This window comes from Staurois parvus, unplaced genomic scaffold, assembly GCF_062004578.1.
Source record: "Staurois parvus isolate SC_StPar_1 unplaced genomic scaffold, SC_StPar_1.0 ptg000644l, whole genome shotgun sequence".
NCBI classification, from domain to species: domain Eukaryota; kingdom Metazoa; phylum Chordata; class Amphibia; order Anura; family Ranidae; genus Staurois; species Staurois parvus.
The window spans coordinates 41,776-66,106 of NW_028318440.1; the positions used below are offsets into that span (position 1 = coordinate 41,776).

Here is a 24,331-nt window from a genome sequence, read left to right on the forward strand (position 1 = left end):
CTGAATCCCAGATTTGCAAGACTGCCACCTGGTCATGGGTTTACATGTTTTCCAAGTTCTATCAGGTGGACATTTTGATAAGCAAGGTGCTTAAAGCTATTATCTGAGTAATTTGTTTAGGTTCTTTGAACCCTTGTTTTTTTTGGGCCTGTTTGCAGTTGCAGGTTGCTGTTGATGCCCACTTCTCACTCCTTTATTGGTTGGGTAGAGCCCATAGTTTATGAATACCAGTCCAGTGTCCTGTACAGTATGAATAAGATAATAGGATTTGTACTAACCTCTCAGTTCTTTTCTTTTTTTAACTGTGTTCCGTAGGGGATTTCTTTTCTTTCCTAAATCCAAAATAGAAAGTGAGGGAATCCTGGGTTGTCACCAAAGCTAGTGTCCTATTGGAAGATTTCCCTTCTAGAACTGTTCTGGAGCCAACCCAAAATTTTGGATTTCCTTTTACTTTCACTTGTGATGATAACTGTAAACAGAACAAATAGAGAGGATAAATATTTTTAATGGGGGCATAGAGAGCAATTCAAATCTGACAGGTGTTCTAAACCCTGTCCACTCTACCAAAATTAAAAAAAAAAGTTTTGCCTTTAGTGACACTTTATCTTGGAGTGCAGTACAGGACTTGTGTGCCTCCTCTCTGTGCCTAGATAGCAGTATATAACTCTTGATATACATATACCTATCTAAGATAAGGAACTTCACTGATAAAGTAAAATTCCTATTTTTTTGGGACAGAATAGGAAATGCTAAAGGCACCTGTCGGTTTTTGTGTCTGTGTCCCATTGGGGAGATTTCCCTTGACTTCCTGTCCAAGTTACAACAAGAAGCAAGAAGAGATCTCTCTAAAGTGTCAGTAATCACAACAAGTAGGCATGACATGCTTATGAAAGTCTAGGCAAAACCACTTTTCCATTTTAAATATAGTAGGTACGTGTCAGAATCTCTGTTGGGTTTTTACCACTGTGTCACCAGTGGGACTTAATTCCATTACTGCGTGTTGTGGTAGATAATGGCATAATCCCTACAGGGTTTCTATCACCTTGAGAAAGTGGTCCTATGGCTTAGAAGTGTTAGCTTATACAACATGCATGTCTTTGCGTAAATGCTTTCAATTGTATTTTGTCGTGGTGACTTCTTCTGATAATTTTAACCATGGTACCTCAGCAGACATGTACTTGTCTTGTCTGACAGTTCTAGCCTTAAAAATAAGTGTAAAGGGTTGACTTTTTTTTAGCATTGTTGAGAAGGAATTGAGCTTCTGATAGGTTAAGATTGCTCTCTGTTTCTTTGTGATGAGATTTTAATTCATTTGCTCCCTGTGACTAGTGTCAGTTAGAGCAAGAACTGAAGGAAAATCACTCAATTAGGTTACATAAAGAATTTGAAATCTTACAGAAACTCTAAACAATTCCCATACTTTCCAAATCTTAAAAAAAGGCTGGAATTCTTCTGTATTCTGGCTGTGAGACGTTAGGATTTAAACACAGAAGTAGAAGTAGCACTGCTTTTGACAGTCTGGTAAATGGTGGTCCTCAGCAATGGATGAGAACCTTGACTGTGCCAGGTGTTCATGACCGCTGCAGAAGGATTATTCTTTAATCATTCAGTTATTTGTTTATTGATTTACTCATTTTAATTTTTAATTTGTGTCATAGGTGTTGTAACAAAAGTAGCTAAATAAAAGTATAGTTTTATTCCTCTGGTTTCTTTATGAGTGACTACAAATATTTCTTGGTTAACAAAAATGCTGGATAATAATGTCCACATAATTTTTTTTTGGATCCTAGTCTAAGGCAAAGGTATCTGTGCAATTGAAAGTGATTGTAAAGGCTTTTTTTTTTTCAAACAAACATTTTATTTTATTTTTATTACAGGTACTTATATGGCACCGTCAATTTACGCAGCGCTTTACATATATGTTGTACATTAACATCAGTCCCTAACCCTCAAGGGGTGTACAATCTAAAGTCCCTAACTTACATTCATACATACACACACTAGGACCAATTTAGATAGGATCCAATGAACTTATCAGCATGTCTTTGGAGTGTGGGAGGAAACCGGAGTACCTGGAGGAAACCCATGCAGACACAGGGAGAACATGCAAACTCCAGGCAGATGGTGCTGTGGTTGGGATTCGAACCAACAACCCTAGTACTGCTGCCAGGCGGAAGTGCTAACCATTTAGCCACTGTGCTGCTTACCTGTTTTGTGCAGTGGTTTTGCACAGAGTGTCCCTGAACCTCCTCTTCTGGGGTCCCTCACCGGCGTTCAATCCTGAGCAAGGCTATGTGCGTCTATAGCACACACAGCACAGTTCTGCCCCACCCACCTCTCCCTCCTCACATGCTTTTACTGGCAAAAGCAGGAGCCAATGGCTCCCACTCCTGCCACTTCTCCTGAGAGAAGAGAGAGGGGGAAGAAGAGCTGCAGCAGACAGGCACAGTGCTGGATCAAGATCAGGCTCAGGTAAGTGTTTAAGGGGGGTGGGGGCAGCTTTTGAAAGGTTTGTTACCTTAGTTCATAGAATGCATTAACCACTTGCCTACCGGGCACTTATACCCCCTTCTTTACCAGGCCAATTTTCAGATTTCAGATTGTACCCATATGAAATTTTTATCATTTTTTTCTCACAAATAGAGCTTTCTTTTGGTGGTATTTAATTGTCTCTGTTTTTTTTTTTTGCACTTTTTTTGTTTATAGCGCAAAAAGTAAAAGTTTCTTTGTTTCTATTATAAAATTTTGCAAACAGGTAATTTTTCTCCTTCACTGATGTGCATTGATGAGGCGGCACTGATAGGCAGCACTGATGGGCACTGATAGGCGGCACTGATAGGTGGCACTGATAGGCAGCACTAATAAGGTGGCACAGATAGGCGGCACTGATAGGTGGCACTGATAGGCAGCACTGATGATGGGTACTGATAGACAGCACTGATAGGTGGCACTGACTGGCATCACTTCTGGACACTGACTAGCGGCACTGCTAGGTATTGACTGGCGGCACTGTTAGGCATTGCTGGCGCAACTGCTGGGCACTGACTGGCACAACCGCTGGGCACTGACTGGCAGCACTGCTCGGCTGCACTAGTGGGTGGCACTGGTGGACACAGGTGGGTGGCACTGGTGGGCACAGGTGGGTGGCACTGCTGGGCACAGGTAGGTGGCACTTCTGGATGGCACTGCTGGGCACAGGTGTGTGGCACTGCTGGGCACAGGTGGTTGCACTGCTGGGCACAAGTAGGCAGAACTGGTGGGTGGCACTGCTGGGCACCGATCATCAGGGCACTGATCATCAGTGTCCTGATGATCAGTGCCGATCCCTGCTCTAACAACTGCCGGTTCTCAGCAGTACTTTCCTCACGATCTGACAACGTGAGGAAAGTGCAGCCGAGAACCGGCAATTGCATTTCCCTGTGATCAGCGTGTCATTGGACACGGCTGATCACGTGGTAAAAGGCCGCTGTGATTGTTTTTTTACCACGTCACGTGATCAGCTGTGTCCGTAGGACACAACGATCACGGAGATCGCCGGGTTCGCGCCTCCGGGGGCGCGCAGAAGAGCGCGTTCTGGGAGAACGTCATATGACGCCCTCCCAGAACTGGCCGGCCGCAGTGTAGCCGTCATTCGGCTATCTGCGGTCGGTAACTGGTTAATATAAAAAGCCTTTTACCTTTACAACCACTTTAAATATATAACAGTATCCTGTATAAATGTATACATGTTTTCTCAAAATGCTTCCATTTTAGACAAATTATAAAATGTTCTATTTTATCTTATTTGTACTAGATAAACTATCTGGAAAAGAGGCTGTTTGAGTTAGAAGTGGACACAAAAAGACTAAAGGAAAGTAAAGATGAGTTAACAAAACAAAATAACTCACTGAAGACATCTATTAAGTTCCTTCAAAAAGATTCAGATTTAAGGGATAAAAAAATGCAGCAAATGCATATGGAAATTTTAGAGGTAAACCAGACGAAAGAGACCCTAGAGAAGGAAAAGGGCGAACTGAACAGAGAAGTTGCCTCTCTAAAAAGACTTGTGGCAGACTGTGACAAACTAAGGAATGGAAATCGTGACTTGCTGAGACAGGTTCATATCTTGCGATGTACACTGGAAAAGACCACAGTCCCACTTTCCTCACAGGAATTAAACAAGCAAGGCCGCAGGAAAGAAGCAGCAACCAAGGTTAAACAGAATGCAGCCAGGAAGATCTCACTGAGACGTCACCAAGCTTTTCTTAATCAATCCATCAAGGTTATGAGCGGCGTGTTTGAGAACTTCAGCAAAGACGGCTGGGAGGATGTGAACGAAGACAGGTACGGCGCTCATTAAGTCTTCTCTATGGAGGGGACATTGTGCATATGCAAAGCACAGGCAAATGGAGATTGAATTTCAACTACTGTTGATTTGGTATTCAGGAAAAAAAAGCTGTCAGATCCTTTGAAATATCTTGGGAGGTCTTGTTCTGAGCTTATTGACTGAAATTTGCATGCAAAATTAGCCACAACTGTACGAGCAGTTGAATAGGTGCCAGGAAACCCAAAAGAAGGCAATGCTTGATTTCTTCCAGTGATGCTATTTTCATGCAGTCATGAGGCTTGAAATTGACAGTTTGGCAGGTTGATTTAATTTACTGGCCCTTTGCATATTCACCACTGACAGCTAAGGATTCCCAGGCAAGTCTACTAAGTCCATTTAGTTATCTTGTGACATGCCGATCCTGGAGGAAAAGCTGCCCCCCCCAACCTCTTTCATTTAGTTAGATAAATTTTAAATGACCCATTTCAGCTTGCTACCAGATGTCTACAAGCTGTTTAACATCCTTTAAATTAAGACCCATCCACACTAATTATTTCATGTATGTTTTATGCATAGTCATTGTACAAAATTTAATTGAACACTGCATAAAAAAATCATCCTCTTATTTCAAAAGCTTTAGTCTTTTTGGGTTATTTCCCATGTAAGCTATTATTATTTTTGTTAATCCTTATGTTTGTCTAATCATTGCTACTTTAATTATATATTTGCTTATAGAAGGATGGACAAGGGCAGTTTAGCAAAGAAAAGTTTGAGTATACAGTTCATGTAAACTAGCTGCAACTTACTATGATGATCCTTATCCACTTAGGCTCCAGAAGGTTTTACCCCCTTCATGACCAGAGGATTTTTTGCTATTCGGCACTGTGCTACTGCCAATTGCTCAGTCATGCAGCTCTGTACCCAAATTAAATTTAAATCAGTTTTTTACACAAATAGAGCTTTCTTTTGGTGGTATTTGATCACCACTTGTTTTTTATTTTTTATTATATAAACAAAAATATTCTCTACTTTATTCTAAAATTTGTCCAACAAAAAAATTAAAAAATTTTTTAATTTCTTCATAAATTTAGTCCAAAGTGTATTCTGCTACATGTCTTTGGTAAAACAAAAAAGTGTATATTCATTTACTTGTGCAAATGTTATTGTGTCTACAAACTATGGTATGTTTATTGGAATTTATGCAGCTATGACACTATACAGGTAATGACTATGACCATCAACTTATAGTGGGACTGTGATAGTGTGGGGGGCAATCTGACACTAGCTAGAAGGGAACTGACAATGACATCAATAGTGACAGTGATCAGTGCTAATACTGTACGCTGTCACTGTACTAATGACACTGGCTGGGAAGGAGTTATCTAGGGGCAATCAAAGGGTTAACTGTGTGCCTAACAATGTTTAATGTGTGTAATATGTGCTGCTTTTACTAATAGATGTGTCTGTTTTGCAGGGAGAAAAAACAGCCACATTGCTGCTCAGTGTACAGAGCCATGTGTTGTTGTTTGTAAACACAGGGCTTTGTGCTGTGATTCATTATGCCAATCAGCAGGTCCCGGCCATAAATCATTGGCTGGGACCTGCTGACCAACTTGTGCTATACCAAATCACAGCACAGACAGCACACATCCTATACCCGAAAATGCTGGATGATGTACATGTATGTCATCCAGCGCAGCAGGGACGCTCGCTCTTGTTATCCAACAGGGTGATCCCATTTAGATATTTTCTTTGATCTGTCATATTTTGGTTTTTCCATTGCTTCCTTTCCCCCTTCCACACAGCTACTTTTCAGCTGCTATTTGGGAAAATTTTGAGTGAATATTTCATAAATGGAAAGGAAGACAAGAATAAAATTTTGTAAGAGCTTTATAACAATACCTCCTCAATCCATAAGTTAAAGTAAAACTAAAGGTAAAACTTTTTTTTCCCCTATTTTGGATAAAATAATGGAGGGTTACTATGTCCCACTGGGGAGATCCCCCTCTACTTCATATCCCATGTCATCATAACTAGTGTCCCAATTGGCAAATTTCCCCTCTATTCTTGTTCTGGGGACAGCCCAAAATGTGGGATTTTCTTTCACTTTCGGTAATCGGTACGATAAGCAGGACAAATAGAGATAATGCATTTTCCTCTCAGGGGGCACAGACAGCAATACAAATCTGATAGGTGTTTTAAACCTTTTCCACTCTATCCAAAACTAACAAAAATGTTTGCCTTTAGTTATTAAGTTTGATCAATTTAGATGAATGGAACATAGGAGAAAGAAATTACACAAACCAACTTATTAAATTTAATCAGAAATCATATAAAATAAATTTGAACTTGAATTTGAATATTAAAATTCACATTTTCTTTGGATCAGAAGGACACATGCTAGAATTGTGAAGCCATATTGTTAGTGCAAAAGCCCATTTTGGCTGCCAAAAATAAGAAAAAGACTGCTGCTTTCCATCTCATAGCCCTAGGCTGCCTAGATTTTAAATTATCTGCCTACCATTTGTTAGAAACTGTGGCAAAAATAGAGGACTAGAAAGGCACAAAGGAAGCAAGCCTGTATATGAAGTTAGCAAATATGGCCAGCCCATATATTAACATAAATCATGAAAAACTTTTTTTTACATAAATTTATTAATTTAATAAAACAAATCACTTTCACATGTTGTACATTGCTATACGTGTTATTATATCTGTAGTGTTGGTCTGTTTTTTTAATCCGGTTTAAATTGGACAATAATTTAAAAAAATATATGTTTTGTATCCTAGCGATGTTGAAAGTGAATCATCTGAGAGTCTGGGACATGCGATTGTACATACTAGTGGTAAATTGACAGATGAAACTAGTGCTGTGGAAGAATGTAATGATGATGACGAACTTCAAGATGAATACAAGAGAATGGGCAGGGATAAAAAATATATTCATAGGGTAAGTTTGAGTTCAGATTTAAAAAACAGCTACAGCTTGTGCTCACCTTTGCTTACATGCTTATTAAATCCATTAATTTAGGGCTCAGAGCGGACTGACAACTCTTAGGGCCCCCGGGCAATAAGAGATAATGGGGCCCCCTGTGTCTCTGCCTACACTCAAGCCAAAGCCACACCCACACAACACCCCACCCCACCTACATATTGCAGCTCAGCTGCATAGAAAGGGCATTAAAAATAATTTAAAAAAATAATAAAACAATGTCGTGGGGTCCCCCCTCCATTCATACCAAGCCCTTCGGATTTACAAGGGCCTCTTCCCTTCAACCCTGGCCTGTGGTTGTGGGGGTCTGCAGACAGGGGGCTTATCAGAATCTGGAAGCTCCCTTTAGCAAGGGGGCCACCAGATCCCACCCCAATGTGAATGAGTATGGGGTACATGGTACCGCATGGTTCACAAAAAACAAAAGTGTGTGAAAAAAAGCCAGGAGACAGTCTTTGACAAGTCCTTTATTAAAAGAAGAAAAATAAAAGAATGTCCCCCGAAGTAGATCCAGGGGGACAAGGTGCTTTGGGGGGCACCCCCCATGTTGAGGGCATGTGGCCTGGTATGGTTCAGGAGGGGGGGGGGGCTCGCCCCCCCTTTCCTGACCTGTCGGGCTGCATGCTCAGATAAGGGTCTGATATGGATTTTTGGGGGGGCTCCGCACCAGTGTTTTTTTTTTTATTTTGGCGTGGAGGTTCTCCTCAAAATCCATACCAGACCCCAAGGGCTTGGTATGGATGGAGGAGGGACCCCTCACTGTTTTTTAATTATTTTTTTAATTGCCGGCAATTCTTTCTTTTACATTCAGCTGTCAGCCGGGAGCCCCACTGACAGCTAAAACATTAACGCATGGCTTTCACTATTAAAATGCTACATGGCTTGATAAAATAACTCATGCAGTATTTTAGTTGCGTTTTTGGTGAATTCAAACTTTTTTTTTTTTTTTTATGCTATGGGGTATCCTAACACATACTCGGATGCAGTAAGATACCACTTAGTGAATTGTGCCCAGTGAGCCTCTCACCGGACCCCCTACTGTCTCCTTGCCCTTGGTCAATGTCCAAATGGTCAGTTCACCCCCTGTTTAGGGCTTATTCACACTTTCCCAGTGGCCTGCATTTTTCTGCACTGCCTAAATGAAAGTCAGTGGTGTGGTACATAGTAAGCAATGATTTTCTGTGTGCCTCATTCACATCACAACTTTAACACAACAGTGTGTTGTGTTAAAAGCAAAATGTATGCATTTTAATGCAACGCACGTAACGCATGTCAGCTCAACTTAAGTGTGTGAAAATGTGTATGTGTGTGTGTGTGTATATATATATATATATATATATACAGTCAGGTCCATAAATATTGGGACATGGACACAATTCTAACATTTTTGGCTCTATACACCACCACAATGGATTTGAAATGAAACAAACAAGATGTGCTTTAACTGCAGACTGTCAGCTTTAATTTGAGGGTATTTACATCCAAATCAGGTGAACGGTGTAGGAATTACAACAGTTTGCATATGTGCCTCCCATTTGTTAAGGGACCAAAAGTAATGGGACAATTGGCTTCTCAGCTGTTCCATGGCCAGGTGTGTGGTATTCCCTCATTATCCCAATTACTATGAGCAGATAAAAGGTCCAGAGTTCATTTCAAGTGTGCTATTTGCATTTGGAATCTGTTGCTGTCAACTCTCAAGATGAGATCCAAAGAGCTGTCACTATCAGTGAAGCAAGCCATCATTAGGCTGAAAAAACAAAACAAACTCATCAGAGAGATAGCAAAAACATTAGGCGTGGCCAAAACAACTGTTTGGAACATTCTTAAAAAGAAAGAACGCACCGGTGAGCTCAGCAACACCAAAAGACCCGTAAGACCACGGAAAACAACTGTGGTGGATGACCGAAGAATTCTTTCCCTGGCGAAGAAAACACCCTTCACAACAGTTGGCCAGATCAAGAACACTCTCCAGGAGGTAGGTGTATGTGTGTCAAAGTCAACAATCAAGAGAAGACCTCACCAGAGTGAATACAGAGGGTTCACCACAATATGTAAACCATTGGTGAGCCTCAAAAACAGGAAGGCCAGATTAGAGTTTGCCAAACGACATCTAAAAAAGCCTTCACAGTTCTGGAACAACATCCTATGGACAGATGAGACCAAGATCAACTTGTACCAGAGTAATGGGAAGAGAAGAGTATGGAGAAGGAAAGGAACTGCTCATGATCCTAAGCATACCACCTCATCAGTGAAGCATGGTGGTGGTAGTGTCATGGCGTGGGCATGTATGGCTGCCAATGGAACTGGTTCTCATGTATTTATTGATGATGTGACTGCTGACAAAAGCAGCAGGATGAATTCTGAAGTGTTTCGGGCAATATTATCTGCTCATATTCAGCCAAATGCTTCAGAACTCATTGGGCGCCGCTTCACAGTGCAGATGGACAATGACCCAAAGCAGACTGCAAAAGCAACCAAAGAGTTTTTTAAGGGAAAGAAGTGGAATGTTATGCAATGGCCAATTCAATCACCTGACCTGAATCCGACTGAGCATGCATTTCACTTGCTGAAGACAAAACTGAAGGGAAAATGCCCAAAGAACAAACAGGAACTGAAGACAGTTGCAGTAGAGGTCTGGCAGAGCATCACCAGGGATGAAACCCAGCGTCTGGTGATGTCTATGCGTTCCAGACTTCAGGCTGTAATTGTCTGCAAAGGATTTGCAACCAAGTATTAAAAAGTGAAAGTTTGATTTATGATTATTATACTGTCCCATTACTTTTGGTCCCTTAACAAGTGGGAGGCACATATGCAAACTGTTGTAATTCCTACACTGTTCACCTGATTTGGATGTAAATACCCTCAAATTAAAGCGGACAGTCTGGAGTTAAAGCACATCTTGTTTGTTTCATTTCAAATCCATTGTGGTGGTGTATAGAGCCAAAAATGTTAGAATTGTGTCCATGTCCCAATATTTATGGACCTGACTGTATATATATATTTCATTTTTTTTTATTATTCTAATCCTTCTTTCCAGGGAGCTGGAAATGACACTAAGGGAAATAACACTACATGTAACTCATATAAATGGAATACAACGCACAAAAAAAGAAACACAATGTGCAAAACTTGCATGCTAATGCATATGCATTTTCAGTGTGTTGTAGTGCATTTTTAAGTGCTTTATGGTGTAAAAGGACCCTTACGGCCCAGTCACACCAGAAACTATTCTTCTGAAGCATTTCCACATATGCATTTACATGTTTTTGACATGCATTTGCAGTGCATTTTTCCAAAGCATTTTTAGCATGGGAAAGGATAATCAACTTGTATTTTTCTTCCCAAAGTCTCATGTACGTGTTTGCGTTGCGTTCAGACAAATTTACATTTGTTTATGCACATGTGCTTTGAGAAAAAATGCAGCTTGCTTTACTTTAACTACAACACAGTAAAATCGTGGGAACTATGTTCATTATCTAACATTCATTCTTAAAAACTAATCCCACTTCATCCAGTGTGAGTGGGCCCTAACCTAAGGGCTTGTTCACACGATTTGCAGTGACCTGTATTTTTCTGCAGTGGATAAATGCAGGTCACTGCTAAGCTACATTAAAAACAGTTTGCTGTATGCCTGTTCACACTGCAGGTAAAGTCCTTCAGTAGCAGCCTTAAAGTGTCACTAAACTCAGGACCCTGCATTCACTATATCTGGTCTCCCACAGTACACGGACCATGGAAATGCAATTATTTTAGTAAATATAAACTGCTAAATACCTTTTCTTATCAGCAGTTAGAGCAGTCTTGTGACTTCTATCAGTGTCCAGCAGAACACTGGTTACATCTTGTAGGAGGAGTTTTCATTCTGCTCTAGGAGGATGCAAAACCCTGACCTCTGTCTGGTTAGTGCTGATTGGCCCTTTGCTGATCACGTGCACTCTCCCAAGAAAAAACCTCTCTAGCAATACACACCAAACAAAATATTCAGAGTGTGTCCACACCATATGTCTTATCAGGTGATAAGAGGGGGACACTGGAGGAAGGGGAGGATCATAGAAGTCAGGATCAAACAGGCTTTTACATAATTCACAGGATTAACCCCTTAGGATCCACAGTGAGTATAACAAGCATGCTTTACTGCATACGAAGACTGATTTTACTGTTGAGGGTTTAGTAACACTTTAAGTATTACTGGAGGTAGATGGGGACAGCCTTCCAGTCTGAGACTCTGTAGGAGCAGTCACAGTGCTTGTAACAACCTCTGGTGTCTAAGCTTCAAACCAGAGGCACACCTGGAGCTCTAAACAATAGGTCCTGCCAACAATGTTCATAGAAAGCTCTCCAACCAGCTCTCTGCGACATTCTTCAGTGAAAGGGGTAATTCTACAGCCCAGCCTCTTAAAGTAGTGTCCTCCAGCATATTCTCTTTAATCCAGGCTCATCGGGCCATCAGCCGAGCACATGATGAGGCCTAACGGCAACGTCTCTTCCGTAACACAGGCTGCTTTTCAGGGAAGAGGCCCCAGGAGAGAGAGCTCTGAACAGTCCCTCCCACACACATTCTGGGACTACCTCCCAAGGAGTGGTTGAGGTCAGATAAAAATTCATAACCCAGTGGCTGATCCTCCTACTTGATTTCTGGAAGCTTTTTTCATAGGCAGGCATGAGTAATTAACAAAGGACTAAATACAATTTCTCCTGCGCTCCTGGACCCAGGCCGGTGGTGAGTAGATCAAATCCCAACAAAACAACCACCGGGGCATACAAGGTTGTGCAGCTCCAAACCAACGCTGGGGAAGCCCGAACAGAACTGTGAAGTAAAACAAGAAGAAGCGCACCAACCTTGCGCATTACCTCAGTAACCAAATTTATTTAGTAAAAGAATGGTACTCACAAACAGCAAATAAAAACAGGCATGTAAGTCCTCCCAGGGACTTCAAAGGCAAGAGGCCAGCGCGAATCCCATCATGGGGGTGGACACTCAGTACAGCTGACGCGTTTCGAAGGTCATGCCTTCTTCCTCAGAGGAAGGCCTCTTGCCTTTGAAGTCCCTGGGAGGACTTACATGCCTGTTTTTATTCGCTGTTTGTGAGTACCATTCTTTTACTAAATAAATATGGTTACTGAGGTAATGCGCAAGGTTGGTGCGCTTCTTCTTGTTTTACTTCAAAATGAGTAATTAACAACCAGGCTTAGGGAGAGCTGACCAGACCTAGAAAAAAAATGCTACTCTTGTGGGTAGAGCAGAGCCAAAACGAAATGTATCCAGTCTATGGCCTAAGTATTAAAGCTGAATAGGCAACTAGATTTTAGTAGTAAGCAGGGACAGCCTTCACGTTTCTGCTATACAGGTTTAAAGCACTCTTCTAACTTACATACTGCTTGCGTGTGCATGAGGTGACATCTAGTTCATGAATTTCATACTGACCAGTGTTAAATGAAGACCTCATAATTCAAACGTGCTTTCTCAAGTTTTTCACTTGCTAATGCCTGCACCCAGTCGAACCAAGCCAATCCACTGAGCTAGTCCCAGATCTGAGCCATGCTGCGTTCTTTTTCCAAAGCAATGGTCTGCCACATAATAGGAATTCAAGACTTGTACACTTTGATCTATGTGATAGAGCCCAAAGGTGTATTTCTAATTAAAACGCAAAACCATTTGTGCACGTGTTGATTAAACAGGCATATTTGTTTATCAAAACAGGCATATTGTATCTTTAGTTGGCTTTAAAATCCATAATTTTCTTTTACTGAGCATTTTTCGTTTCAGCATATTTGAATGCTAACTAAATTTTATTATCTTAGTATATTTTATCATAGTTATGTTCAGCATTCACCTCAAAGATATTTTTCATAATTGGTGCACATTTAGAGACTGCTTTAATCCCAATGTTTTCATCATAACAGATATTTCTGAATATTCCTGAAATGCTCATTATTATTTTATGCACACAACAGCAATACTTATCTGTGTGGCATTTGCACAGGAGCTCCTAAATTAAATGAAATGCCCTTGTGATGATAAATTCAATAGCCTTATTCATGATCTGCTATGGTTAGTTTATTTCTAACTGGATCTGTATTACAATTCTGAATTACCACATCAGATTTATATAATTGGTTACTGGAAGTATATTTAATTTGAATTTATTTGTGCCCCTCAATTACATTTTCTGCTAATGGCAAACAAGTCATATTATCTTGAATGTAAACTAGACCACTGTTCCAGTTTATCTGCTAAAACGTAAAAAAAAAAAAAGTTCACTTGCATCACTTCATACTTGACACACTTTTTATTACATGCAAGATATAAATGACTGAGTACATATGGTATGTTACGTTCATACAGTCTTACTCTACTTCATGTTTGAACTACTTGTGTACCCAAATGAAGCAGTGATTTAATATATCAGTTCCACCTCCATGTTTTCAGAATTTCTTAACTTTTTGTGTTCAGTTAATAGGGCAGTCTGGCCACAGGGGTTTAAGTGCACTTTGGCGCCATTCTTGAGTCCCCAGAGACAATAAAGTACATCCTATTGCTCTTGGACACCCCCAAATCTAAATTCTTTTGTTTTTTATTTTGCTGCTGTGACCTGACTTCCTGTTAGAGGCTGGATGTGTTCATTCTCCATGATTCCACTGTATGTGGGAACGTAGCTACCCTCTCTTGCTCTGCTGCTCCCAAGATGGACTATGGGTTGTGTAGTGTAAATAAAGCAGTGCACATGACCGCAACTAATGTGCATTACTTGTTCACAACAAACCAGAGTGAGGGTAAAAGGCAAGGTTCGGGAACTCACAAAGGATATTACATGGAGTGAGGAAAACACAGTAAGTAACCATTTCATGAAAAATACAGTCAGGTCCATAAATATTGGGACATCGACACAATTCTAACATTTTTGGCTCTATACACCACCACAATGGATTTGAAATTAAACGAACAAGATGTGCTTTAACTGCAGACTGTCAGCTTTAATTTGAGGGTATTTACATCCAAATCAGGTGAACGGTGTAGGAATTACAACAGTTTGCATATGTGCCTCCCACTTGTTAAGGGACCAAAAGTAATGGGACAGAATAATAATCATAAATCAAACTTTCACTTTTTAATACTTGGTTGCAAATCCTTTGCAGTCAATTACAGCCTGAAGTCTGGAACGCATAGACATCACCAGACGCTGGGTTTCATCCCTGGTGATGCTCTGCCAGACCTCTACTGCAACTGTCTTCAGTTCCTGCTTGTTCTTTGGGTATTTTCCCTTCAGTTTTGTCTTCAGCAAGTGAAATGCATGCTCAATCAGATTCAGGTCAGGTGATTGACTTGGCCATTGCATAACATTCCATTTCTTTCCCTTAAAAACTCTTTGGTTGCTTTTGCAGTATGCTTTGGGTCATTGTCCATCTGCACTGTGAAGCCGCGTCCAATGAGTTCTGAAGCATTTGACTGAATATGAGCAGATAATATTGCCCGAAACACTTCAGAATTCATCCTGCTGCTTTTGTCAGCAGTCACATCATCAATAAATACAAGAGAAACAGTTCCATTGGCAGCCATACATGCCCACGCCATGACACTACCACCACCATGCTTCACTGATGAGGTGGTATGCTTAGGATCATTAGCAGTTCTTTTCCTTCTCCATACTCTTCTCTTCCCATCACTCTGGTGCAAGTTGATCTTGGTCTCATCTTTCCATAGGATTTTGTTCCAGAACTGTGAAGGCTTTTTTAGATATCGTTTGGCAAACTCTAATCTGGCCTTCCTCTTTTTGAGGCTCACCAATGGTTTACATCTTGTGGTGAACCCTCTGTATTCACTCTGGTGAAATCTTCTCTTGATTGTTGACTTTGACACACATACAGCTACCTCCTGGAGAGTGTTCTTGATCTGGCCAACTGTTGTGAAGGGTGTTTTCTTCACCAGGGAAAGAATTCTTCGGTCATCCACCACAGTTGTTTTCCATGGTCTTCCGGGTCTTTTGGTGTTGCTGAGCTCACCGGTGCGTTCCTTCTTTTTAAGAATGTTCCAAACAGTTGTTTTGGCCACGCCTAATATTTTTGCTATCTCTCTGATGGGTTTGTTTTGTTTTTTTCAGCCTAATGATGGCTTGCTTCACTGATAGTGACAGCTCTTTGGATCTCATCTTGAGAGTTGACAGCAACAGATTCCAAATGCAAATAGCACACTTGAAATGAACTCTGGACCTTTTATCTGCTCATTGTAATTGGGATAATGAGGGAATAACACACACCTGGCCATGGAACAGCTGAGAAGCCAATTGTCCCATTACTTTTGGTCCCTTAACAAGTGGGAGGCACATATGCAAACTGTTGTAATTCCTACACCGTTCACCTGATTTGGATGTAAATACCCTCAAATTAAAGCTGATAGTCTGCAGTTAAAGCACGTCTTGTTCGTTTCATTTCAAATCCATTGTGGTGGTGTATAGAGCCAAAAATGTTAGAATTGTGTCGATGTCCCAATATTTATGGACCTGACTGTAGATTACAGGTCCATTAAGTAGTGCATGTGTATGAATTATTTTTGGAGAATAAGAATATTGTTTAGTATCACTTTAAATCACACCAAGCCTTTGGCCCTGCCACTGTCTTTGGCTTATATTCACAACAACCTGTCTGTAATGTAATGGTTTTTAAGGCATCACAGCCTCCTGCCATTGCTTTAGATTTACAAGTGTTGTTTCACCCACCTTAACAGGATTACCACTAGTCTGGTTAGAGGTATACTCACCTTTCAGGACTGCACTGACATTCCTGTTGACAAGAAAGCTGATATTATATGCCAAATACCCAGAATGTACAAAAGTACACGTCAAGAATCCTTTGGCTCAAATGTTGGTCCACGGAGCATCAGTGCAAGAAACACCTCTTGCATATGCTATTTGATAAGAAATGCCTATTGGCAAATAACTGGATAACTTCACAAAGGAAGTCACAAGGGGAAGAGTGATCTCAGAAAAAGTAGGCAAAATCTCCATCCAGGAAAAAGTTCCTTTCTTCTCTGTCAAGACTCCAAGACAGAGCATGGAACTCAATCCTCCAAATCCATAAGCAAGTCCTGCTCACAATGAGGGCGGTCCCACTTTTCAGCGTGGGGGGGAGGGGCCTTGTGGTATTTGCATCCATCTGGTCTCAAGACATTTCAGACGTTTGGGTCCAGAATGCTGTATCCAGAAGCTACAAGTTGAAGTGTTGGTCTCTGACTCCTCCCTGTTTTGCATTGTCAAACTTGCCAGTATCCCTACATAGATTGATGACTCACCCTGTCCTGGTGCAGCTCCTCTCCCAAAAGGTCATAGCCATTGTCTTGGAAAAGGAGAGGTTTTAAGGTTTCTTTTGCAACCTTTTTATGGTTCCCAAAGCAAAAGGTTGGCATCTGTCCCAAACTTAATTCAAAGGTTCCTAACTCCTTCCTACGGGTCCAAAAATTCTGCATGAAATCTGCCAGGTCAGTCATTGCTTCTGTACATCTGAGAGACCTTCTGGCATTTTGTAGACATTAAAGATGCCTACTTGCATGTCCCCATCTTACCAACACATCCATGCTACCTGTGTTTTGGTGTGGGCACACAACATTACCAATTTGTTGCTTCCCTCTTTGGCCTGTCCACTATACCTCAGGTATTCACCAAAGTGCTATACCCTGTGTTTGCTCTGCCACACTCCCACAACATCTACACAATGAGTTGGCTTGGTGTCCTCCTGAGGGAGCAGACATGTCAGATTCTGTCAAGCCAATCTGCTTCAGACTGTGTTGACCTCTTGGCTTCCAGGTTCAACAACAATTTGAGCAGGTCTGTCTCCAAGCCTAAGAATCTTCTAGCCTTCACAGTAAATACTCTGGGATGTCCATGGGATCAGGTTAAACTCATCTACATTCTACACATTTCCTCTTCCTAAAACTCTTTCCATGTCTGCTCTGCAGAATCGAGAGGGAGGACATCTGTATGGGATCTCAACCAAGTTCTGACGGTTCTTCAGAAACTGCCATTTGAACTTATTATGGATAGCCTGCCCTGGAAGGAGAGGGTGTCTGATCCAGTGCTGGCGTGCCACCTTTTCACCAAATCCCATGTATTTTTCCTGCTTAATGTCCCTGCATGGGAACTTAGCAGCTATGCATTTTGACATGCTTTCTGTGCAAGGGTGTGAGTGTAATACTTTTTAAAGTTTCCCTTTTCTTTTCTTTTTTAACCTGTGTAACCAGTGGCAAAAATACCTGTAAGCGTTAATTCATTTCTTTCCAAGGAGGCCTTTTCGCTTTTTTTAAAATAGCAACATAAAACTTTAATGGGTTTCAAAATAATTGCAGATATCTATACGAAAGCAGTATTTGTCTGCCTATCTCTGGCATCTGTACTCTCAAGGTCACTGACCCAAAATCCAAAAGTATGCCAAAAAGTAAAAATGGTGATCCTGATCTCTGAAAAAGTATAACAAGATCAACATGACAGCCAAGAAGGTCAGCAATGGTAGTCTCCATATATCTTCAGTAAACATGCGCTTTAATATTCTGTAAGGGGTATGTTTCAGGGGCAAGACAGCCTAGAGTATTATGGCAGGATTGCCATACTGATAGAAATGGTCTCTAATGGCTGAATTTACAATTTGTTTTCATAGTAAGAATTTCTTGTAACTTTTCTGCAGAATGAATTTTGGAATGTAAGTTCAAACAAAGCAGGCCATTTAAAAAGATGTCAATTAAGAGTGAAGTGTGACACATCTGCAAAAAAAGGTATGCCATTTTCTGTCAAAGTGTTAGTTTTTTGTATTTCAAACTACACTGTCTTCTTGAGTAGATTTTTTAAAATAGTGGTTCAGCATATGGAAGAACCTGGTTATTGTTTATTAGGCATGAACATTACAGTTTCCATGGCATTCTGCACTGTAATTTGTAGGCTATTAAGGTGATTTTTTTTTACAGTGGTTGCAGAGTGGGATTTCATATCCAAACGTGACTGCTTTAAAAAAAAAAAAAAAACACAGTTTTGCTACTACTTATCACACCTGGCAGCTAGAAGCAAATGCAAGTGGAGTATTGTAAAAAGTACATATGTCCAGTCAATTTCGACCACATTTTTACAAACAGACACACACTATGGCTGGATATCTGCACACACAGGTTCATAAGATGTTTAACTCACCAAAAGACCCTCAGCATGGCATTGCTGACTCCATATATCTTGTCTTGAAATACTCTTTCTTCATTCTGTTGCACCAGGCTCATTTCAATTAATTTGGTACTGGAATAAAATATTGTATAGTATTGTCATAAAAATATATTTTTTAAATGTTCTTATATTTAGCACGAAAAGGCCATAAAAAAAAGAGATGCTCTTGCACTGCTTCAACATCGTTACTGGAAAGAGTTGCATCCTTACAACACCAAGTATCTGTATTGCAGAAAGGGAAACAGGCTGCCACAGTCTCTGTGAGCAAGTTGAATGAAGAAAAAATAAAACTAGCAGCTGAACTGCAGCTGGCACACCAAAGACTTCAAATCAGCAAGCAGATGGTAAAGGTAAGGAATGTTCTTTGCTTTGCATGTAGCAGGAAAATCAGTGAAATAATTGCAGTTCTCAAATAAGACACCAAGCTCATCAATAATGTTTTTTTTACTCTGCATTCATAATGTCACATCTGTGTTTTTTGCCTTTTCTGTCGTAAGTGGAAAGAAAATGGGCACTTTTGCATTTTTTTTCTAATTTATATACTTTGAGCATTTGCTTTCTTCCACCTACCTGCTCCCACCTGGTCACAGGCATGTCTTCACTGCTGCATAGATTTCTTCCCAAGGCAAGAATGTTCTAGTGGGCAGCTGTTCTGTTTATCAATGCTGAGCTGAGTTTGCAATTTTATTAGCAACTTTAGACCTCACCAATTAGTCACTTAAGTGTCATGGCTCACATTATATGCATAATCAGCATACAGTAGGCCAGCAGGAGGTCAATATTAGGTGAAAGTGTTTTTTCTTTTAACAGTATTTAAGGTTTCTAAATGGTAATAATTTATATTTTGTTTGAAATGAAACAGACGCATATGTAGTGTTTAAAATGTCTGTGGTTTTGGACAAGCTGTGCTGTGATTATTATAAATAGTTTGTATTGTCTGCATGTTTGTGTTAGTGGTGCTTCATAATCTGTGCTTCTGAAGTTAGGCTGATTTATCATGGATTCCAACTGTTTTTTTTTATTAGTTACTGCATTTAAGAACTTGTGCTGTTTGAGGGAACATGCATGAGATTGCCCATGGTGGACGTGCTTTGAAGCCTCTTTATGCCTCCTGCACACAGGCACCTTTATAATATAGCATACACAACCCACTCCAGCGATCCTGACAGCTCCCAGTACTGGCTTCACCAGTACTGCAGCAGTGGTCAACACTAAACAGAAGCTAAAGTCTATCCAACATGCGGTGATCAGATTATCCAAGATGTGGTGGTCAAACTCCCCTCTAAGTACTGTTTGTGTTGCAGCCATTTTGTCATAAGTGGCCTTCCCCCTCCCTCCTCCTTCAGTTCATACAATACACAAACTGTTAGCTGATGCCAGAACCTCCTTATCAGATCCTCGAGAGGACAGATGCAGACCCTCTCATGCCTATTAGCCATTGCACACTTCAGTCTGGAAACCCTAATTAAAATGTCTGACTTCTTTGCTTGAGTAACTAGAGTTTTAACACATTCTTGGTCTGGTCCCAGACACATCAGTCATATAACAGTCATAAATACCTTAGTTGAATTAGCAATACACACTGCTGTTTCTCTCCCTTGGTAGAATCCATATTCCCAGTGTATTTTATAACTTCTGAAATAACCACAGTACAGCCAGAATAAGGACAAATTTACCACCCTCAGTTAATTTGTGGCGTTTTGAGTCCAAACATCGTTACCGTAGGAGTACTGAGAGCACAACCGGCTCAATTCCTCTTCTAGGAGAACTGGGCATCCGAGACCTGTCATATCTATATTCATTCTTTATGGTGATTCAATGCTGGACAGTAATATGCAAGTTAGCAGACTATAACCTGTAGGTATTCAAAGATATTAATACTTATATAAAACTGTATTTGGGATACAGTAACAAACACAGTGACATCCCATGGCCACTCCTCACCCGCCTAATTGGTCAGATGGTCAGCATCCCCTGGATGTCAAAGAAAAGTTGACTGCAACCACATTTGACAGCTCTTGTGTAACATCAAACCAAGGAACACCTGTCAGTTTGTATGAGAGCCAATGTACCATCTTGCTTGATTGATTAGACTCTGCTGAACCTGGACATTGTTAGGTATTCTCACCCTCAACTCCTTTTTTATCTCTGTTGCATTGTTGTCTCTTAGTTTCTTTGTCATACCTTTTTGTTTTGTAAATATTTTATTTGCACCATTTTGACTTTTTTGTTATTAAGCTCTGGTTTGAAAAGTGTTAAAACTATCTTTAATGCACTAATGCAAACTCAAAGAATCCATTTCTCTTGAAGAGTGCTACTGTAGTGTAAATTTCTGAATATACCTGTCTGTGGTGACAGTGTGTGTTACAGATGGGTATTCTAAAATCATACTTGCTATTGCTTACATTGGGAAAGTTTCCTACTTCATGGTTGCCTGTTGGCAAGTAGATTGTGGTTCTGCAGGTTGGAAAGTCTTTGTGTAGGATGAGGCTGAGAGTGTCATTGTTGCAAATCAGTGACAGGATCGTGTGAGGTTGACCAGTCATTTTCACAAGTTGGTGAAAAGGGCAGTGGTCTGACCCGTGTTTGTCACAGGTTTCAATGACAACTCCTCCAGAAGCTTGTCCTGCATCTCCCAACTTCCAAACACACAGAGGACTTTAACCCCCTTCCCTCTTAAGGTGACAACTTACAGGTTCAATTCCAGCAGCAGCTGCTATAGAAATTTGATATCATGCTGCAGAATTTATATTCTGTAGTGTGTTACTATGCCCCTAACATACATAGATCCCTTTCTTCTTCCACTTACTATGGGTAATAGATCAGCACTTGAAGGGAACGCTCATCATCTGTGGAGATTCTGATCTTACCCTGCACCCAACCTAGATAAAACCACAGCAACACCTTACCACAGCTTCTAAGTTTCAGTCCCTCCTCAATCAATATCGATTTGTAGGTACCGGTATATGGCAAGAGTTCAATCCTACTAGACGTGAATATACATTCCATTCGCAACCATACAATTTCTTTGGTAGGAATGACCACATTTTTATTTCTCAAGTCTCCATTCTTCTCGTCAGACATTCTGAGATCCACCATGTTTCTTGGACAGATCATAATGTAGTCATATTTCACCTATCCTTACTCTTGAGAATATCCTCAAAACACTCTCGGTCACTCAATGAATCCCTCCTGTTTGACCCATCAGTTGCTTTCTCCATTATCCCCAACCACAGTATGGGACGCACATAAGCCCACCATCACAGGCCATTGCAACGTGCTACTCAGACTAAAAAAGCTAAACAACTCTTTCATCGCAAACTTAAAGCAGCCTTTCAACAACACATCCTGACCTTTCAAACGCATCCCACAGTGACAAATCATGCTATGGAGTAAGCTTGCCTCCCAACTCCGCACCCTCCTGACAAACTTGAATACAGAGCCAATCCATAGAACCAAACATACCTATTACACTAAAGGAATGAACCAAGATGCTCAATTAGCCCTCAGACTCAATATAAGCCCTTTAACCTGAAGATCAGTAACTTCTTGTCTTGTCAAAATTCTAAAACTCTCCAAACTTTACTCAGCTATGGACACATTCCCTACAGAATTAGTTGATCATCTGTTCTCTAACACAGGGCTTAAAATTTCAAGTCCTGAGCTACTAGCCAGGCATTAGAGTTACTTGCCACCAACAAACACACACAGAGACACCTGTACACACACACAGACATGTACGTACATACATACACACACAGAAACATGTACACACATGAACAGAGACACATGTACACACACACATACAGACACATGTATACACACACAGGCACATACAGACGCGCATACACACAGATACATGTACATACACAGAAATACACACGCACGGACACGTACATACACACAGACACATGTACATACACACACAGACAGACACATGTATGTACATACACACACAGACACATGTACATGCGCACACACACACAGACACATGTACATGCACACACACAGACACATGTACATACACACAGACACATGTACACACACACATACATGTACATACACACAGACACTTGTACAATTGTACATGCATACACACAAACACACACACACATGTACACACACACCCCAATAAAAAGTTGCAGTACTTCGTTGTTCACTCACAGATCCAGGTACTGCACCCTAGGGGGAGGCAGAGAGCACAGCACACACTCCTTCCTTTGCTTTCACTGCGCTCAGCTATTGAGCAGTCTGACGGCTCCCAGTGCCAATGACAGATCCGGCCTGAGCTCCGAACCTGCTCAGCAAGACGGCCCTGGGGGACACACTTGTCCCCACCATAATTTCCTCTCGCCATTGGCGAGCAGGCGAGTGGAAATTTCAAGCCCTGCTCTAACAGCTTGCTCCTCTCCCTTTTCCTTAGTGATAGAACCTCTCCAGACCTCCCCATTTCATTTGAGGAAATTCTACAGGTCATCAAGCAGCATAAACCTAATAAAAAACCTGGACCTGACTGCTTTTCTGCCACTTATTATAATACGTTTATGGACCTTTGCTCTCCCCTCCTACCTACTGCTTTCAGTATCATTCTGAAAGAATGTAGATTGGGATGAGACACCCTCTCCACAACCATCTCCATTATAGTGAAGCCTTCTACTGATCATACCTCTTGGTCCAACCAGTTTCCCTTTTAAATGTAGATATTAACATTTTAGCATGAATTCTAGCTACAAGACTGAACTTCAATTTTCGGTGGCACCACCTGTCCCTCCCTTACTTAGGGATCCATCTACCCACTAACTATGATAGTTTATACTTTGCTGACTATCCCTTGCTTATAAGGAGGCTGACATCACTTCTACATAAATGGGATAAACATCTTATATCCTGGCTCGGCAGAATTGCTGCCATCAAAATGATGTTTCTTCCCAAAATTCTATACTATTCCCTGGTCCTACCTGTTTCTATCCCTACTCATACCCTAAGAATGCTCCAAATCTGCATTGTTACCTTCCTATAGCATAACACTATATCCATACTTAATAGAAATGCCTTTGAGCTTAACACATACTCTGGAGGTCCTACTTTACTATACCTTTTAAAATATTTCTATGCTGCCCAAATCACTCAAATTCCTAAATACAATACTACATACTAGACCCCATTATGGGTAGCAATTGAGGCAACTGACTGCGATCCCCTTGAGATACATAACCTCTTTTGGCTTAACGCTACCGACAAACATGACCTCTCAAACCCTATAACTAAATTTACATTTCAAACATGGGATGTTGTTAAATATTCGGTGAACCTGCAATCTCCCAGTAAGCCCTAATGTGTCTTACTCACAACCCTGCCTTCCTCTGCATATTCCACTCTCCTCTGTCCTTTAAACATTGGAAACTAAGAAATCTGACTAAAGTTAGACACTTTCTTACCAAAGACAGATTACACTTTTCTTTTGAGTGTAAATGTGACTCTGACCCTCTTGCACCAGGAATGATCTATATACTCTGCTTCATACTCTTTTCGCTTTCATCTCATCAGATTCCTACCAATACGCAGACCTGGAACTGAGACCTAGGTCTAGACTTGGATGTACAAGAATGGTCCCAGATATGGTAAACCACCAAATCTTATTTCTGAAATCTTTTGGCAGTTGAAACTAATTATAATTCCAACACACTGTTACTTAGTGTCCTCAAAAATTGTACATTAGGTGCCTAGATTAAACTGCTCTGATTTAGGGGTGTGCCTAAGTGGGAATTTTTCTCCATACATGATGGACATGCCCTATATTGTACCTATTTTGGCTATAAGTACTCCAACTGATCTCTG

At 40.8% G+C, this 24,331-nt stretch overlaps 1 protein-coding gene across 1 annotated transcript in view; it reads left to right on the forward strand.

Moving 5' to 3' along the window:
- Positions 1-24,331, forward strand: part of LOC149448992 (centlein-like) — a gene marked incomplete at its 5' end in the record, with an annotated part of 181,161 nt that overhangs the window by 13,088 nt on the left and 143,742 nt on the right. The window contains 4 exons of the mRNA XM_089693971.1: positions 3,794-4,323; positions 7,097-7,256; positions 17,970-18,057; positions 18,629-18,843. Coding sequence (XP_089550097.1) covers positions 3,794-4,323; positions 7,097-7,256; positions 17,970-18,057; positions 18,629-18,843 — 993 coding nt within the window. The remainder of the gene's footprint in view (positions 1-3,793; positions 4,324-7,096; positions 7,257-17,969; positions 18,058-18,628; positions 18,844-24,331) is intronic.